The sequence below is a fragment of the Xenopus laevis genome, chromosome 8S, assembly GCF_017654675.1.
Source record: "Xenopus laevis strain J_2021 chromosome 8S, Xenopus_laevis_v10.1, whole genome shotgun sequence".
Taxonomy (NCBI): domain Eukaryota; kingdom Metazoa; phylum Chordata; class Amphibia; order Anura; family Pipidae; genus Xenopus; species Xenopus laevis.
In genome coordinates, this window is record NC_054386.1 from 33,859,010 (window position 1) to 33,879,787 (window position 20,778).

General features: G+C 39.5%; 1 protein-coding gene across 2 annotated transcripts in view; it reads left to right on the top strand.

Moving 5' to 3' along the window:
- Positions 1-20,778, top strand: part of fubp3.S (far upstream element binding protein 3 S homeolog) — a 49,462-nt gene that overhangs the window by 16,001 nt on the left and 12,683 nt on the right. For both annotated transcript variants that reach the window (XM_018231915.2, NM_001089921.1), the window contains 10 exon segments: positions 3,237-3,270; positions 9,999-10,048; positions 11,023-11,094; positions 11,748-11,805; positions 14,896-15,058; positions 15,869-15,967; positions 17,136-17,240; positions 18,954-19,056; positions 20,173-20,273; positions 20,387-20,528. In XM_018231915.2, the coding sequence (XP_018087404.1) occupies positions 3,237-3,270; positions 9,999-10,048; positions 11,023-11,094; positions 11,748-11,805; positions 14,896-15,058; positions 15,869-15,967; positions 17,136-17,240; positions 18,954-19,056; positions 20,173-20,273; positions 20,387-20,528 (927 nt within the window).

The window sequence follows — 20,778 nt, forward strand, 5'->3', positions numbered from 1 at the left end:
CTTATATTACAGACCAACCTAATTTTCTGCTTGATAATTTGCAAAAACCCCTAAGTTTAGCTTCTCAACAGCTGCTCAGAGCCCACTGAGCATGTGAGTGTCACACACTTTCCAAGATGGTGACCCCCTGTGACAAGTTTTAAGTCCTGGACAATTGCTGATTTTGAGAAGATAAAACTTTAGGCTGTTGCAATAAGTTCAGTGTATAAAACTGCATTTTTAGCCCTATTCATTTTTAGGGTTTAGTTCTCCTTTAAGTAGCTAAACTTAGTGGTTGTTTGAAATTGCTGCGCAACAAATGAGGTTCGAAGCTGATGCAACTGGGCTGATTAATAATCCTGATGATCAGTCCTGCATGATAAATTCTTTAATATATAAAGTATTTTGTAAACAAGTCCCTTAGCTCAGTTAAGTGATAGTAGTGCAGGGCATGTGCTGTGAATGAGCAGAAAATGGGGGCATCTGCTGTGGACGCTTAGGCTGGCACAGAAGCCCATAACATAAGAAAAAGCATTTGTAGCCTAATTCTACTTCTTTAATTCTCTTCAAATCACCAATTATAGTTTCTCCAGAGATCCTTGGGCAGTACAGTTGGACTGACTATTGAAAGACCTATTCAATTAATAATTAATCTTCATACCTCAAGTTTAGTAGAAAATCATATAAACATTAAATAAACCCAGACTGGTTGTGCTTCCAATAAGGATTACTTATATCTTAGTTGGGATCAAGTAAAAGCTACTGTTTTATTATTACAGAGAAAAAGGAAATCTGAATTATTTGATAATAATGGAGTCTATGGGAGACATTCTTTCCATAATTCTGAGCTTTCTGGATAATGGGTTTCACAATAACTGATCCCATACCTGCATAACCAGTGTTTAAATAGGTTTGCAAGACATCAGGCTGTAGAATTTGAGATATTAAAATAATCCTGTTTAGGGAGCACCTGATTAATATAATCCAAGTTATTAGGATGTTCTGGCAGCCTGAGGCACTAACAAACCTTCATGGAGTGTTCTTCCTTGCTGAATCTTGTGTAATTATCTTCACATTTGTTTTTGCAACATTTTGCTCCCCCTAGGAATCTGTTTCCTTGTCCTTTAAGCAGTTCCTTTCTTCTGTCCTTCCCCTAGGCATGGTTGATATATGAAAGCGTTGCTGAAGCAGAGTACAGCACATAGCCTTTATTTGCTCTGTGGCCACTGATATGTTTTATTACTGTTTACTAAGCAGTGGAACTTATCGCTGGTTGCTTATAGATAACTGTGAATCTTGGCAGCCATGTCTACTCTGTGTTTGTGCTGGGGTTGGGCAGTATGCTTTCTAGTTGCATGGCTGCTTCTTTTACAGTTTGTCTCCTGTGTCTCAGGCTTACAGATAAGGAGTATATTACACAAGTGCTTAATGGGAAAGGGAAGTTTGATGCACTGCTTTCTCTGAGAATGTCTCCTCCAAACCAAAGAGGTAGCATCTGATATAAACTGAAAATTATTTCTGTTTAACTCTGCGTATAAGGAATGGGACTTGTTATCCACAGTGCTCAGGGGCTGGGGCTTTCCAGATAACGGATCTTTCTGCAATTTGGATCTTCATACCTTAAATCTACTAGAAAATCATGTAAACATGGTAAACCTGGCTGGTTTTGCTTCCAGTAAGGGTTAATTATATCTTAGTTTGGATCATATACAAGATACTGTTTTATTATTACAGAGAAAAAGGAAATTATTATAAAATCTGCATTATTTGGATAAAATGTAGTCTATGGAAGATGGCCTTTCTATGATTGGGAGCTTTCTGGATAACTGGTTTTAAGATAATGGATCCTATACCTGTAACTGTAGCTATTTTAAACAAAGCAGTAGGTTGAAAGCCAACGTTCAGCTGACTGATGTTGATTGCAGGGAATTAGTTCCCCTTTAAATGCTGTTTGAAAGTAAATGTTTGCAGCGACTGCTTCCTCTGTTTGCATCGATTGTTTCTTTTCCCATCCACTCATTGTAGAGCTGCTGGCAATCATGGCCGGACCATACTTGCTTGCATCCGATATTTAAAGGGGTACTTCACCTTTAACTTTTAGTTTCATATTCATATTTCAGGCAATGGTTGCTAGGGTAATTAAAACCCTAGCGACCAGATTGCTGAAATCACCTATTCATATTGATTGAAATCAATGTTATATATATATATATATATATATATATATATATATATATATATATATATATATATATATATATATATATATATATATATATATATATATATATATATATATATAAAATATGCTGTAAAGCAAGGCCTAACCTTTGAACCCCTGGCTGGTGCATTTGCTTTTCTAAAAGGAATCCATGAACCCCCATTTGAAACCTGGAAAGAGCAAGTGGAAGAAGGCAAATAATTAAACTATAATTCAAAGCAACCTTTCAGTTGGCCTTCGTTTTTTATTTTAGTCATCTATAACATACTAAAAGCTTAATTAAAGGTGAATCACCCCTTTATGAAGTCATATGACTACATAGAAAATGCTCTTGATGACTATCTCTATAATGGTGTCCTGCTTCTGGCATCTTATAAGCAATACATAAGTGCACGTGTCACTGTGGCACCTGTTGGAGTTTATCAAGCATACATAACGTCAGGACCACAAATCATTTTTTAAGTATCCAGCCTTATAAATAGGGGCCACGTTTTCCAAACCCCCCCCCCCCCCAACCAGGAATCCTCCAAACAAACTCTCAGAGGACGCGTTTCACTCTCTTTATTTAGAAAGCAAATTGCGTCCCGGGCCAATCGATCTGCGCTGTGAAAGCAGACATATGTCTTCAGCGTTACTGCCTGCCTCTATTAATGTGTACAGCAATCTGCTTAATCTTTACATCATGTTTAATTTGGTGGCCAGTGGGGAGGATTTAAAGATTTTCCTATTTTTTTTTTTAATATTCCCAAGAAGCCCCTCGGATTCAGGATGGAAGGGTCACTGTAGATGTACGCCTCTTATCCCCCCCCCCACCCTTGCATGAGAGCATGCGATCAATGTTGCTGCTTTCTCCCAGCTGGTGTGTGCAGTTTATAGAATGCTGATCACAAAGTGGCCATATCCCGTAGCCAGTGAGCCTTAACGCCTCAGCCCCCCCCCCTTAAATGGAGAATGTGTTTTCCAGCAAGATGAAGTTGCCTTATCCGAAATAATACTTTTCATTTTCCTTTTGTCTTTTTTTTCTTCTCTTCCACAGTTGGTAACCAGTTAGGGGCCCTCGTACATCAAAGGTAAGCAGTGGGCTGCGTTTTATTATTTATTGATCGTGATCTAATTGTTTATTGATCTGCCATCTGTACTCTTGTATGACTAGTATGAGGCAAGTCGAGGTCTGAAACTCTGAGCGTGTTTTCTTTGGGGTTGAAGTTCAACGGGAGGGGGCTGATTTGTGTCCTCTTAAAGGAGAACTAAACCCCCTCTATTCCAAAAGCTCCCCCCCCCCCAAACTTGCGGGCATTGCCCCCCTCCCCACAATGTGCTTTAGTGCAAAAAATAAACACCTTTAAAAAAATTCAGATGGTTAAATGCTGAAAATAGCAGCGGAGCTCCCGGTTGCCATCCTCCGGCTCTTTATATAGTCTTTGGGTCTAAACCCCTGATTTGTGGGTGCACAGTTGAAGCAGATTCCTGACTTGGCCGGCAGGTTTCGTCTCGGCCAAGAGACCCGAAGACTACGAAGAGCCAGAAAATGGCGACCTGGCTGTCCACTGCGCTTCTCTGAATTTAAGGATCAGAATTTTTTTTTAAAGGGGTCGTTCGCCTTTGAGAGAACTTTTAGTATGATGTAGAGAGACAACTTTTAGTATGATGTATTTTGAGACAATTTGCGATTGGTTTTCATTTTTTATTATTGACGTTTTTTGTTATTTAGCTTTTTATTCAGCAGCTCTTCAATTTGCATCTTGAGCAATCTGGTAACTAGGGTCCAAATTACCCTAACAACCATGCATTGATTTGAATAAGAGACTGTAATATGAATAGGAGAGGGCTTGATTATAAGGATCAGTAATAAAAGGTAACCATAACAATATTTTTTGCCTTACAGAGCATTTGTTTTTAGAAGGTAGTCAGCGACGCCCATTTGAAAGCTGCTAATAGCCAGAAGAGAAGCAAATAACTATAAAAAATAATGAAAACCAATTGAAAAGTTGCCTAGAAGTGGCTTTTCTATAACCAAATTAAAGTTACCTTAAAGGTGAACCACTATTTAAAGGGTTTTTTTGTTTGTTTGTTTGTTTTTTTAAACTAAAGCACAACACTGGGAGGGGGCTTTTGGTAGATGATGTTTAGTTTTCCTTTAAATTAGACATTTTTTGTAATAGAAACATATAGTATGGCAGCAGTTTTGTGTATCTATAATTCAATTTTGTTCTCTGCAGCTCTTCAGTTTGGGATTTTAACATCTGGTTTCTATGGTCTTGCTGGCCATAGCAACCAGGCAGTGATTTGAATGAAGAACTATACACATGAATAGGAGAGGGCCTCAATAGGCAATTTACCACAATTGATCTGTTTGGTTTCTTCTAGGGATGCACTGAACCCTACCAGGTTCTCCATAATTTTTATTCTCCATAATTAAGAACCAAAGCCTGACGCGTTTCATGGCTACGAGGGACACTTAGTCATGACACAAAATGCGTCAGGCCTTGGTTCTTAATTATGGAGAATAAAATGTAAGCTTTTTAACCTTTTACAATCTGACTCCGATCTTACTACTGTGTGGGTCCGGGCTTGTGCGAGCCTCCTTTGATGTTTCAAGGTGTTTGCTCCCTTTGCTGAAGGTCTGGGGCGTGTGCACCCAGGCCCACCCTGTATAGGAGTAAGCTCATTTAACAGATTTAAAATATTGCATATACTGGTTATACATTTGCATAGTTTGGGTATTTTGCAGGTACCAAACCCAACACAAGACTCTTACCTTAAACTTTAAGACTCTGTAACTGAACATGACAATATTTCATTTTAATTCATACAAATCCCCCCCACACACACACACCCCAAAAAAATGTGAAAATGCAAATTAAGGTCCTGGTTCGGTATTTGGGCAAAACCTTTGTGGAATATTCAGGATATGAAATACAAATGTCTATACCATACTAATGCTTACATGGTTGACATTTTTCAGTTAAAGGCCCCCCTGGAGGTTCAACATTTTTGTGGCCCACTTAGCTTATAAACAAGGTTACAGATGCAGGAAAACATTGCTTTATCAGCCATAGCATCAAAAATATATAGAAATGTATAAAAAGTTATACTTTTATACTCTTACCTTCTAAGCTTTCAGGCATGTATAGAAGAGCAATAATTATCCCCAAATTACGCCCACGTTGTTTTTCAGGCTGGACCTCTCCATTCTTTTGATAGGGGGGGGCACTGAGTTAATGCCTTTGAGGCTTGTACCAGGGACTGGGACAAGTGGAGATTGGTCAATAACGTGATTTATTAAGGGAATTTTATATGTCCCCGATGAGCTGCTCGGATCAAAAGGCCACATTGGTCATGATGTCATGGTCATTTTCTTTAAACACAATGGCAGTTTACAAGGGACTGTTAATATGCAACATCATCAGCTATTATGAAATAATGACCTAATCATTATGCAGAAGTGACCCTGCTCATTTAGTGCCATCAATGTAGTGGTGATATTGAAGGCATTCGGTACCCAAAATAAAAGTATCCAAGAACCAAGTATACTGGGTTCCCACAAATCCAGTTGGATTCCCTAAAGCAGGGATCCCCCAGCCTTTTAAACCCATGAGCAACATTCAGAAGACAAGCATGAAAAATGTTTTTGGGGTGATTGCCCATTTGGTAACCCCTATGTGGATTGTTAACCTACATTGAGGTTCTGTTTGGCAGTGCACCTGGTTTTTATGCAACCAAAACTTGCCTCTAAGCCTGGAATTCAAAAATTAGTTCTTGCTTTAAGGCCACTGGGAGCAACATCCAAGGGGTTAGAGACAACACGTTGCTCACAAGCTACTGGTTGGGGATCACTGCCCTAAATGCCTTTGTTTTTGTATTTCAATAAGCATTGACAGCCCAAAATCAGTTTAAGTGACCAATCGTTCTTTCTCTTGGCCTCATCCTGACATAGGACCAGATTTATCCTTATGTCCGACGAGTGATCATACATTGCAAGATCCCAACCTACAACCAATCCTTCAGATTAAATAAAGTAGCAAAAAATAAATCCAACGATGGATGTTCTGGCAGTTAAAGGGCTGGTTCACCTCTAAGTTTACTTTTAGTATGTTATAGAATGGCTAATTTTACGGAACTTTCCAATTGGTCTTCATTGTTTTTTGATGTTTGTTTTTTTTTTAAGTTATTTGCTTTATTCTTCTGACTCTTTCCAGCTATCAAATGGGGGTCACTGACCCCATCTAAAAAGCACATGCTCTGTAAGGCTAGAAATGTATAGTTATTGCTTCTTTTTATTACTCCTCTTTCTATTCAGGGTCTCTCCTATTCATATTCCAGTCTTTTATTCAAATCAATGCTTGGTTGCCAAGGTAAGTTGGACCCTAGCAACCAGATTGCTGAAATTGCGAACTGGAGAGCTGCTGAATAAAAAGCTAAATAACTAAAAAACCACAAATAATAAAAAATAATGAAAACCAATTCCAAATTATCTCAGAATATCACTCTACACCAGGGGTCCCCAACCTTTTTCAGCTGTGAGCAACATTCAGATGTAAAAAGAGTTGGGGAGCAACACAAGCATGTAAAATGTTCCTGGGTAGTGTCAGAAAAGGGATGTGATTGACTTTTGTTAACCCCTATGTAGACTGGCAGCCTACAGGAGGTTCTATTTGGCAGTACATCTGGTTGTTATGCAACCAAAACTTGCCTCCAAGAAACTGGAAAAATAAGCATAGTAACATAGTAAGTAAGGTTGAAAAAAGACACACGTCCATCAAGTTCAACCTTTTAGTAATTTTTTTTTTAATCTGCCTAACTGCTAGTTGATCCAGAGGAAGCCTCTCCAATTTGCCTCAGAGGGGGGAAAAAAATCCTTCCTGACCCCAAAATGGCCTAGTCCCTGGATCAACTTGTACTATGAGCTATCTCCCATAACCCTGTATTCCCTCACTTGCTAAAAAAATCCAACCCCTTCTTAAAGCTATCTAATGTATCAGCCTGTACAGCTGGTTCAGGGAGAGAATTCCACATCTTCACAGCTCTCACTGTAGAAAACCCCTTCCGAATATTTAGGCGGAACCTCTTTTCTTCTAATCAGAATGGGTGACCTTGTGTAAATAAAGCATTAGATTATTATACGATCCCCTTATATATTTATACATAGTTATCATATCACCCCTTAAGCGCCTCTTCTCCAGCGTGAACATTCCCAATTTGGCCAGTCTTTCCTCATAGCTTAAGAATTTCCATACCTTTTACCAGTTTAGTTGCCCTTCTCTGTACCCTCTCTAATACAATAATGTCCTGTTTGAGAGATGGAGACAAAACTGTACGGCATATTCTAGATGGGGCCTTACAAGTGTTCTATACAGTGGAAGAATGACAGTGACTCTATGCCCCTTTTAATACAGCTCAAGACTTATTTGCCCTTGATGCTGCTGACTGGCATTGCTTGCTACAGCCAAGTTTATCATCTACAAGGACTCCAAGGTCCTTTTCCATAATGGATTTGCCTAGTGCAATCCCATTAAGGGTATAATTGGCTTGGATATTTTTACATCCCAGGTGCATGACTTTACATTTATCAACATTGAATCTCATTTGCCACTTAGCTGCCCAGATTGCCAGTTTGTCAAGATCATGTTGCAAGAATGCCACATCCTGGATGGAATTAATTGGGCTGGATAGTTTTGTGTCATCTGCAAACACTGATACATTACTTACAACACCCTCCCCTAAGTCATTAATGAACAAGTTAAATAAATAATATACCGAGCCCTGAGGGACCCCACTAAGAACCTTACTCCAAGTAGAGAATGTACCATTAACAACCACCCTCTGTACCTGATCCTGTAGCCAGTTTCTTTTCCATGTGCAAACGACTTTGTTAAACCCAACAGACCTTAGTTTAGAAATCAGTCGTTTGTGGGGCACAGTATCAAATGCTTTAGCAAAATCCAAATAGATCACATCTACTGCCCCCCCCCCCCCCGCTGTCCAGAATCTTACTTACCACATCATAAAAAGCAATCAAATTTGTCTGACATGACCTAACCTTCATAAAGGTTGCTCATAATGCCATTGACTAGGACAAAATTTTGATTCCGATACCTTAACAAGCCTTCAAATAATTTGCCCACCACCGATGTCAAACTTACTGGCCTATAATTGCCAGGCTGAGATCGTAATCCCTTTTTAAATATTGGAATAACATCAGCTTTTCTCCAATCCATAGGCACCATACCAGATGAAAGTGAATCTGAGAAAATCAGAAATAGGGGCTGGTCTAAAACTGAACTACGCTCTCTTAGAACCCAGGGATGTATGCCATCAGGGCCCGGAGCCTTGTTTACATTCATTTTTATTAAAGCTTTATGAATCATATCCTGAGTCAGCCACTGACTAGATTGAGCTGAGCCATTAGTGCAGCTATAAAGTGAGCCTGGGAACTCAGACTCCTCTATTGTATATACTGAAGAAAAAAACTGATTTAGCACATTTGCCTTTTCTGTATCTGTTACAACCATACTGGTACCATTATTTAATGGAGCAACACTCTCAACCTGCATCTTTTTACTATTAATATATTTAAAAAACTTTTTAGGGTTACTTTTCAACTCCACCACAATTAACTCTTCATTTCCTTTCTTTGCCTTCCGGATTGATGATTTACAACATTTATTACAGTGTTTATATTCATTAAATGCACTGCCTTTCTCTTCTTTCCTATTAACTTCTTTACTTCTGTATTAAGCCACATAGGATGATTCTTGGAGCTTCTACATTTACTCCTTAATGGAATAAATTGAGAACAGTAATGATTTAATATCATTTTAAATGACAACCATTTCTGTTCTGTGTTTTTAGCTGATAACTTAATGCCCCAATCAATACTCTGTAGGGCAGCCCTCAAGGCACTAAAATTAGCACCTTCTTTGAGGCCACTGAGCGTTACAGCCAAGGGGTTGGGGAGCAACATGTTGCTCACGAGCTACTGGTTGGGGATCACTTCTCTACATCATACTAAAAGTTAATTTAAAGGTGAGCAACCCATTGAAAACACAGACTGCAATCGTACAAAAGTTATGTCCAACAAATAACTAGTGACAGTCACCTATGGATATCGTCAGGTAAAACATGCAGAGATATTCTCTTCAGCCGATAGAAATCTTCTAACCCGTCCAACTAAACCACCAATCGACAGGGTATCCACTCACGGTCTGAAAATCGTAGGAACCTTCATTTCATACGACTTCATCTTTGCATCTATGCCGGCTTTAGTAACACATTCTTATAACACTGGAGAGCTGGATGGATCTGGTGCGGCATTCTGTTTTATTGCAAAAAACAAGACCAAAGCACTGGCACAGCTACAGCTAATGTTGGGGGGCCATATTGTATCACACAAATTTTTGTGGCTGCCAGGGAGCACATTGTTAGAATGTCATTAGTTCCTGAGACCAGATGCTTTTGACTCCTAAACATAGAGCTTGTATAATCCCTTGGGGGTAAAGTTAAGAAGATCAGCTACTGTAGAATAGTACACTAGTACAGATTTGGTGTTTAAAGGGACTGTGACTGTTACCACAATGTTTCTATATATCTGTAACCTTGTTATGAGCTAAGGGGGCCCAGCCTGAAGGCCACTTAGGGGCAGATTTGGGGTGTGCTTATTTGTACCCTCAGTACCCCAAGATCTTTAGAAGGGTAACCTACAAAGGATGGGATGGTTAGGTAGCCTAAAACAACCAAAAGCAATATTTATCTTTATTCATTGTGGATTTGTTTTAAGATTTGTTTTTCTTTGCTCTAGGGCTGTGATGACCGAGGAATATAATGTGCCTGACAAGATGGTGGGATTCAGTAAGTTCCCTTTGGTTTACACTACCCAGACTGAATGTTCTGGTACTTTAGCAGAAGTTGTAGGTCTCTTCTCACTACTTGTACAGTAGAGGCTTCCATTCCTGGTTGATGCTTTATTCAAATATTAATCTATTTCAATGATGCCATATGCCTGTTGATTGTGGTTTAGTTTTGCAGCATATGAAATATTCATCACATCTGGCTAAAATATTGTTTAACATCCGGTGAATTTAAACATTAAAGGGATTCTGTCATGATTTTCATTCTTGAACCATCAAGTGTATTTTTTTTTTAGTTGTAATATTGGTGTGTATGCAGCCATCTCAGGTAATTTTGCCTATTCATGTGCTTTCAGAAAGAGCCAGCACTTTAGGAATGAACTGCTTTCTGGCAGGCTGTTGTTTCTCCTACTCTGTGTAACTCAATGTGTCGCAGTGGGATCAGGATTTTTGAGTGCTGTTTTTAGATCTACCAAGCAGCTGTTATCTTGTGTTAGGGAGCTGCTATCTGGTTACCTTCCCAGGGAGGGAGGGGGTGATATCACTCCAACTTGCAATACAGCAGTAAAGAGTGGCTGAAGTTTATCAGAGCACAAGTCACACTACTTTGGGCAGCTGGGAAACTGACAATATGACTTGCCCCATGTCAGATTTCAAAATTAAATATAAAAAAATCAGTTTGCTCTTTTGAGAAACGGATTTCAGTGCAGAAGTCTGCTGGAACAGCGCTATTTACTGATGCCTTTTTTTAAAAAACAAAAAAACAAAAACGTTTACCCATTTAAGGGTTTATTTTTGCTTTAGTCAGATCCTGCAAGAAGTACTGGGCTGACTTGAACCAAGCCCTTGATATGCTGACTTCTACAGGTCTATATTAGGCTGGGCAACAGGACATCTTTGGGAAGTGTTCCTTTTTCTACAGAGTTCACACGTTCTAGCACTAAGAGTTGTAACAAATAGATTGTTTTCTTTCAGTTATTGGACGAGGTGGGGAGCAGATCTCACGGATCCAAGCAGAATCTGGTTGCAAGATACAGATAGCTCCAGGTGGGCATTGCAACATTTTCTTGGTGTTCTCCAGATGGGGAACAATCGTGCTAGCCTTGGGTTTATGGTATTTATATGTTCTTAGCCAGCCTAGGTGGTGGTTCCTGTTGCTGTTTTGTTTGCAGACTATTTGATAGGCCATTCCTCACTCGCAGTAAATGCCTATTGACTTAGGCAATTCCCCCACTGGTATCAGTCTTTACCTGTTGTCATATACCATGCCCCCATTAATAACCGTATATTCCTGTTGGATTAGGTCATTCTCCAAAGTGGTTTCAACCTAAGCATATAGGATTAGATTTATGTAGAACAATCAAAGCAGTCTGCATTGTAAAACACATCAACAACTCTCTTGTGGGAAGCAATGCCTAAACTAACCATTAAGGATATTTTGATTGGGGATGCACCGAATCCAGGATTTGGTTTGGGATTCGGCCTTTTTCAACAGGATTAGGATTCGAATCTTTCCTGGAGGATTCGAGGATTCAACCGAATCCAAAATATTGTATTCGGTGCATCCCTAATTTTGATTATTCCGTCAATTGCAACAATAAGGTCTCATTTTGGTTATTCTAGTTTATTAAACATTGAAAAATTTAACTTTTGCCATGAATTGCACCTTAATGTTTTCCTTCTTTTCTCCTGCCTTCCAGACAGCGGAGGTATGCCAGAGAGACCTTGTGTCCTGACCGGAACACCGGAAAGTATAGAGTAAGTTGTAATGCAAAACATTCTCCCCCTGTCACCTCTCTTAGGGGTGATTTTTTGAGGGTCGAAGGGAAAATTCAAATTTTCGAGTTTTTTTTTTTTTTATGGCCAAAACTCTGAAATTTGACTAGGGAATTGTTAAAATTCGATTTGATTTTTTATTAAAGGAGAAGGAAAGCTATGGAGGGGTTTTATTGCCAATAGATTAGCTGCAATAGTGCAAGCTAGAATGCTATATTTATTCTGTAGAATGTTTTACCATACCTCTAAAAACTCTGTTTGTTTAGGATAGGAGCTGCAGTATTAACATGTTGTGACATCACTTCCTGCCTGAGTCTCTCCCTGCTCTGGGCTCAGATTACAGTAGAGAAGGGAAGGGAGGGGGAGAGGAGCAAACTGAGCATGCTCTTGCCCAGGGCAATGAGGTTTAAGCTGAAGGCAGGAAGTCTGATACAGAAGCCCATGAGTACACAATAGAAGGATAGAAATGCTGTGTTTCTTTTGACAGGGGACTCAAAGCAGCATTACTTTGGGGGTTTACTGGTATATTTAGATGGACCTTTCTGATAAGGCTTACTTAGTTTTAACCTTTCCTTCTCCTTTAAGAATTCGAATTTCAAGATTTCATACACTGGCCCTTTAAGAACTTGAATTCGAATATTCGCCACCTTAAAACTGCCGAATTGCTCTTTTAGCCTATGGAAGACGTCCTGGGATCAATTTGGAGTTGTTTGCAGCTTTCCTGACTTGAGTTGAATTAATTCGAATTTTCAGGTCGATCCTATTCACCCGAGTTTTGAAAAATTCGAATTTAAAATAAATTTGTCGCATTTCGAGTTCATAGGAGTTTTAAATAACTCCCTTGAACTCGAAATTCGACCCTTGATAAATCTGCCCCTTGATATTATTAAATGGGAAACACCATAGCTGTCTGTAAGCATTCAAGCATTTTCCTTATAAAAAGTAATATCTGCGACAGGTGTACTTTGTCTTCTACTGTTTCTCCACCGGATGATCTACGTGGTCAGAACACAAATCCATATGCAGATCATGGCTGCACCCATGTAAATCACTTCAGCCTATGTTTGTTGTTGCTGTACCTGCATGTTGCAGCTGAAATTATTTCAGTGTTGCAAAGTATAAACTTACTCAAATCAGAGCCCTGCTCCCATGGTTTCTTCCCCTCCTCTTATCCACTCTCTTTAAAAAATTGTTGTACGTTTTCACTCAGTAAGCAAACACAAAAGTTCCTGAAAGTATTGCAGCAGAGAGGGAGGCAGTTTTACCACCATGCCATCACACTCTCTGACAGTTGTTGGTATTGGCCAGCTGGCCTAGTTCCCTGTCTACCCAAAGATTGACTGGCTTTGCTGCACTGTAGCTAGTCTCTGTAGCTGTTAAGGTGTTCAGAACCCTCCCCCCCCCCCCTCAGCTGCTGTGAGCGATGAGATGGAAAAAAAAGTGTTATCGCCAATTGCATATTACATTAAAGTCATTGGGTTTCTGTTTTGTTTGAGATATATATATAGATATAGATATAGATAGATAGATAGATAGATAGATAGATAGATAGATAGATAGATAGATAGATAGATAGATAGATAGATAGATATATAGATATATATATATATATATATATATATATATATATATATATATATATATATATATATATATATATATATATATATATATATATATATATATATATATATATATATATATATATATATATATATATATATATTGCTAGCTATTCAAAGCAATCTGCAGGGCTGTTTAGTGGTAGGAGAGCAGAGGTTAGTTTTAAAGGGTTACTGTCATGGGAAAACATGTTTTTTCAAAACGCATCAGTTAATAGTGCTGCTCCAGCAGAATTTTTCACTGAAATCTGTTTCTCTAAAGACAGATTTTTTTTTTTTATATTTAATTTTGAAATCTGACATGGGGTAAGACATATTGTCAGTTTCCCAGCTGCCCCAGTCATGGGACTTGTGCTCTGATAAACTTCAGTCACTCTTTACTGCTGTACTGCAAATTGGAGTGATATCACCCCTTCGTTTCCCCTTAGCAGCCTAACAGAACAATGGGAAGGTAACCAGATAGCAGCTCACTAACAAGATTACAGCTCACTGGTAGATCTAAGAACAGCACTTAAAGGACCAGTAACATCAAAAAATTAAATTGTTTTAAAGTAATAAAAATATAATACAGTGTTGCCCTGCACTAGTAAAACTGCTGTTTGCTTCAGAAACATTACTATTATTTATATAAATAAGCTGCTGTGTAGCCATGGGGGCAGCCATTTAAAGGAGAAAAGGCTCAAGTGACACAGCAGATAAGCTCTGTCTGTCTAGTGGTGTTATCTGTTATCCATTATCTATCCTGTGCCATTTAGCCGTTTTCCAATTTCCGCCATTGCTACACAGCAGCTTGTTTATATGAACTATAGTAGTGATTCTGAAGCAAACATCTCTGTTTTAGCAGTGCAGGGCAACACTACATGATATTTTCATTACTTTAAAACACTCTCAGTTTTTGGTGTTACTGTTCCTTTAATAGTAAAAATACAGTTCCCACTGAGACACATTCAGTTACATTGAGTAGGAGAAGCAAAAACATGTTGCTCTCCAACCCCTTGGATGTTGTTCCCAGTGGCCTTAAAGCAGGAGCTTATTTTTGAATTCCTTGTTTGGAGGTAAGTTTTGGTTTTATAAAAACCAGGTACACTACCAAACAGAGCCTCAATGTAGGTTGACATTTCACATAGAGGCTACCAAAAGGCCAATAACGGCACTTATTTGGCACCCCAAGGACATTTTTCAAGCTACTGGTGCTCCCCAACTCCTTTTACTTCTGAATGTTGCTCACAGGTTCAAAAGGTTGGTGATCCCTGCCTTAGACAGTAAAGTATAAGGGTAAAGCTTTTTGTCTGCCCAGAACATTCCTTCTTATGGAAGCAATATGGCAACTCCCATCCGCATTTACTAAGTAGAAATATTAAAAGAATGTTCTGGGCGCACAATAAGCTGTACTGTCTATATAATACTGATTATTCTGGTGTAGTTGGTAATTCTGCATCACTCTCTACAGACAGGCAAAACGACTCCTGGGCCAGATTGTGGATCGTTGTCGGAATGGACCAGGGTTCCACAATGACATGGACGGCAGCACCACAGTCCAGGAGATCCTCATCCCGGCTTCAAAAGTGGGCCTAGTCATCGGCAAAGGCGGGGAAACCATCAAACAGCTGCAGGTGTGTTGATCCTTTGCTTCTTCTCCAAAGGCGTTAAACCAAAGGGCTCTTATATCTTAGTCTGGCCCGTCATCTCTCTCCCCTTTTTCCACCCTGCCTGCCCCATCCACTTCATTCTGCTAATAGTTTTGCTCAGCAGCAGGTAGTAGCGTGTAATTATGCTCCATATGCTGCAGGCTTTGTAGGATGTTAATTTCCAAAGGAGTTTGCTTATAATTATCACTTAAATTTTTGTCTTTTTCTGCAGTAGAAAGTGTAGGGTAGTAAATGAGTTCAAAGTTTGCTCAAGATATGGTTTTGCCAGATAAGCATTCTTAGCTGATATGCAGTGGAGGTATGCCAGAGAGACCTTGTGTCCTGACCAGGACACAGAAAGCATAGAGTAAGTTCTAATGCAAAACACACACACACACACACCATTCTTTTACCGTGGCGCAGGTCGAGAAAACTAGGTTTCATGGACCGTGTACATGCACATTACAGACCCTAAAGGACCGTAGGGACACAAATGCATGTCCTGGTACCATAGAGCATAAGTTGGACACAAGAAGCTGCCCGAAATGGGAAGTAATAGGTTTGCACTACTTCCCTCACCCAATTGTTTTCAAATCCAATTGGCAAGTGTGTGTAGATTGTTGTACATGCACTGATTAGATTGTAGTGTGCTAACTTCAAAAGCACAGCTTCACTGTTAGATTTTGCAGCAAGTATCTCATGTTGGGCTACGGAAGTTAATTTTTGAACATAGGCATCCTTGGGTGATACAAGACTTTTCAAGATAAATTTGCATTATACAAATGTTCTTTACAGGAGAGGACTGGTGTTAAAATGATCATGATCCAAGATGGTCCTTTACCAACTGGTGCAGACAAGCCTCTGAGGATAACTGGTGACCCTTTCAAAGTGCAGGTATGAAGGCTCATCCTTTCTGTGATTAATATCACAGTGTGTGTTTGTAGGGGCAGAAGACACCACAGCAGCAGTGGGGGGCTTTGTGAGAACCCACACCACCAGGTGTACGCACAGGGAGAATGGATGAAAATATATATATTTTTTTTTTTTTGTAGTGGACCAGAGGTGGTCAAATTTTGCCCTGTTCATGGGTGCACACAATGAAGTACTAACCATTTGGGGCAGAACTGCCCTATGGGAATATGCAGGATCAAGATGCCAGCAGGGAACTAAATTATGTTTGATGCCGCAAACCCTTAAAGGGGTTCTTCACCTTTGAGATAACTTTTAGTATGATGTAGAGAGTGATATTCTGAGATGATTTACAATTGGTTTTATTTTTTTATTATTGAAGGGTTTTTTTTAGTTATTTATCTTATTCAGCAGCTCTTCAATTTGCATTTCAAGCAATCTGGGAGCTAGGGTCCAAATTACCAAAGCACTGACTGGAATATGAATAGGAGAGGGCCTGAATAGAAAGATGAGCAATAAAAAGTAGCAATAACAATACATTTGTAGCCATACAGACTGAGCATTTGCTTTTTAGAAAGGGTCAACAATGCCCATTTGAAAGCTGCAAAGAGTCAGAAGAAAGGCAACTATAAAACTATAAAAAAAATGAAAACAAATTGAAAAGTTGCTTAGAATTGGGCATTCTATAACATAGTCAAATTTACCTTGAAGGTGAACCACCCCTTTAATACTTACTTTAATACTTTAGTTAAGTAAATAGTCCTTTACTGGTAAGCAACAATCTCTTAAAACATCTGCAAGGTGATTGGACTGTTAAGTCCATAGACATGAGGTGGCTTTGCATTTAGCGATTAACTTCATTGCCTTAGGCTAATGTCACACTAAGTAGATCCTATGCCGCTATTTCTCCTTGCTTGCTTGAAATTTACTTTTTTTGGCAATTTGTCCCTATGTGCATTTTCCGCCCCATGTACACAGAAATAGGAGGGTTACTTTAAAGTAAATTGTGAGTGGAAACCCCACTAATTGAGATATAAGCCTTAATGCCGGCAAGTGCACATGACCCCTCCCTTTCACTTTCCTGTTCCCAGCATGAAGGTTACTGTGCTACTGTATCTTTTTAAAGTTCACTTTTTCTTGTATTACCATGCAGCAAGCAAGAGATCTGGTCCTGGAGATCATCCGAGAAAAAGACCAGGCTGACTTCAGGGGCATCCGAAGTGATTTCAGCTCAAGGATTGGTGGGGGTAGCGTAGAGGTACGTTGCTGTGTTCCTTGTATTAACCTTTTCTTCCGCAGTCAGGAGTACAACTGTGACACCAGTGATAAAAAGCAGCCTACATACAGTTAGGCCCATAAATCTTTGGACAGAGACAACTTTTTTTCTAATTTTGGTTCTGTACATTACCACAATGAATTTTAAATGAAACAACTCAGATGCAGTTGAACTGCAGACTTTCAACTTTAATTCAGTGGGTTGAACAAAAAGAGTGCATAAAATGTGAGGAACTAAAGCCTTTTTTTTAACACAATTACTTCATTTCAGGGGATCAAAAGTAATTGGACCTTTGACTCAAAGGCTATTTCATGGGCAGGTGTGGGCAATTCCTTCGTTATGTCATTATCGATTGAGTAGATAAAAGCCCTGGAGTTGATTTGAGGGGGGGGGGGTGCTTGTATGTGGATGATTTTGCTGTGAACAGACAAAATGCGGTCAAAGGAGTTCTCCATGCAGGTGAAACAATCCATCCTTAAGCTGCAAAAACAGAAAAACCCTATCCGAAAAATTGCTACAATATCAGGAATGGTAAAATCTACAGTTTGTTACATCATGAGAAAGAAAGCACTGGTGAACTCAGCAAGGCAAAAAAACCTGGACGTCCACGGAAGACAAAATTGGTGGACGATAGCAGAATAATTTCCATGCTGAAGAGAAACCCCTTCACAACAGCCAAATAAGTGAACAACACTCCAGGAGGAGTCTAAAAAAAAAGCCAGCACCGTTCTGGACAAAACATTCTTTGGACAGATGAAACCAAGATCAACCTCTAACAGAATGATGGCAAGAAAAAAGTATGGAGAAGGTGTGGACTCATGATCCAAAGCATACCACATCGTCTGTAAAACGGCGGAGGCAGTGTGATGGCTCGGCCGTGCATGGCTGCCAGTGCCACTGGGACACTAGTGTTTATCCATGAAGTGACACAAGACAGAAGCAGCCGAATTAATTCTGAGGTGACCTACTGTCTGCTCAAATCCAGCTAAATGCAGTCGAATTCATTGGGATGCATTTCATAATGACCCAAAACATACAGCCAAACCAGCCCAGGAGTTTATTAAAGCAAAGAAGTGGCATATTCTTGAATAACCAAGTCAGTCACCTGATCTGAACCCAATTGAGCATGTATTTCACTTGTTGAAGACTCAACTTCGGACAGAAAGGCCCACAAACAAACAGCAACTGAAAGCCGCTGCAGTAAAGGCCTGGCAGAGCATTAAAAAGGAGGAAACCCAGAATCTGGTGATGTCCATTAGTTCAAGACTTCAGGCTGACATTGCCAGCAAAGGGTTTTCAACCAAGTATTAGAAATGAACATTTTATTTTCAGTTTTTTCATTTGTCCAATTAATTTTGATCCCCTGAAATGAAGTGTTTAAAAAAAGGCTCTAGCTCCTCACATTTTTATGCAATCTTTTTGTTCAACCCACTGAATTAAAGCTGAAAGTCTGCACTTCAACTGCATCTGAGTTGTTTCATTTAAAATTCATTGTGGTAATGTACAGAACCAAAATTAGAAAAATGTCTCTGTCCAAAGATTAATGGGCCTTACTGTAAAACTGATGTTTGAAATACAATGTTGTATCAATGTAACGGCTTGTCAAATGACAGGCCTCTCTTTAGTAGCAAGTAGAGTTTTACACTCGGTTTTCATGAAGCTTCCCCTATAAGCACAGTTTGTGTTTTCCAACAGGTGTCTGTACCTAGGTTTGCTGTGGGAATCATAATAGGAAGAAATGGTGAAATGATAAAAAAGATCCAGAATGATGCTGGAGTGAGGATTCAGTTTAAGCCAGGTTTGTGACCTTAACTTCTCTGCAGTTGTTTCTTTTCCACGACAAATCAATCCATGTCATCTAGACAGCTGTTTCCTAGACATCTTATTAAACAAGGCCCAGTCGTTATCCTGTGGCCTATGCAGCCTTTTCCTGCTAGTCCTAGAACAAAATCCATGTCTTATCTAATGCTCTCTGCAATCATATAGTGCCAAGCCTGTGGGAATTCTCCACTGTAATGTAGGATATCTACCTTCCTAGAATATTCCTCATTGCACTGTACGGCAAATGAGGCCTGAAATTAATTTATAAAAAGTTTACTACATTATCTCCAGAGGTGATTGTGTATAGCTATCCTAAGGTGTGCAGAATATATTTGGCTCCACATGGTCTAGTGTTGGCTCCCAACTTGGTCACTCTTAACCAAGCTGTTGACCAGCCGTTTATGGGGCTAAAACAATAGCATTTCTAACCAACATTTCATTGTACAGCTCAATTATCTTTTGGAAACTATCCAAAAAGCCTGTCCGATGATAAGTTTATTGTATTGACGAAGTGCGGATGATTCCTATGTATATGGTTCTGCACAGGCTCACCCATACGATCCAGTCGTTTCACCAAATTGATGGATTAATCCGCATTGGCTGGCCAATGCAACCTGCCAAGCAACTAATAATTTAAGATTTTCTCACCCGTTGGGCAGAATTTTATCCCATATTCTGTATCTTATGTATGTAAAAAGAAAGAATTGGTCTCTGTTTCCAATACAGATTACTATAAGGTTAAATGGCAGGTAACACCTGCAAGTGTAGATATTTTCCTTATGTTTAATAATTGTTTGTCAAATATCTGCCAGTATGTCTTCTGGCAGCACCTTACTTTATATAAGGGCAGAGGTTTTCATGTTGAATGATCTTCTCTTTATCATAATTTCTATACAAGTAAGCCGGGAACACCATGTCTGTGCCAGATATGATTTTAGGGGGCAATTATTTGCAGCTGTAATTGCTAAAGTTTTCTCTTAAAGCTTGATTACTATGAGGATACGAACAGCTAATGCTACAGTTAAGATATTGATAAAATAGTAGCACATATGATTTAAATGTTAAAATATGCACTATGTTTTTCCTCTTGCAGATGATGGGCTCAGCCCTGAGCGAGTGGCACAGGTAATGGGCCTCCCTGACCGGTGTCAGCATGCTGCTCATATCATCAATGAACTTATTCTTACAGCACAGGTGAGCCTTCCTGAGTAGGCATCAATATCTCTAAAGAGCTGTTATCCATACTTATTTGTGACCCTCAACTGACATATCTGATCATAATTGTCATGTCTGTTCCCGTGCTGCAGGAACGTGATGGCTTTGGAGGTCTCTCCTTGGCACGGGGAAGGGGACGGAGCCGTGGTGATTGGAACCTCAGTACCCCAGGAAGCATGCAAGAGATCAACTACACTGTGCCGGCCGACAAATGTGGTCTCGTGATTGGCAAAGGTTAGAACACTTTGGGCAGAGGAGTTTTAATCCTGTGCACACCTTCGTGCTGTCAGTAACTTCTGATCAATTTGTTCCATATGCTAGGTATTCTTAATGAATCTTGCACTCCGTGTACGCAGTTATGAAGTGCAGATCATGCCTAAGAGCATTGCCAACAGCAGGAAAAATTTGCTTTTCCTAAAGCAGCGCAGAATTAAGGATGCTTCTAGTGTACATGCATGGAACAGCCCTGTAAAGTTTTTTTTTT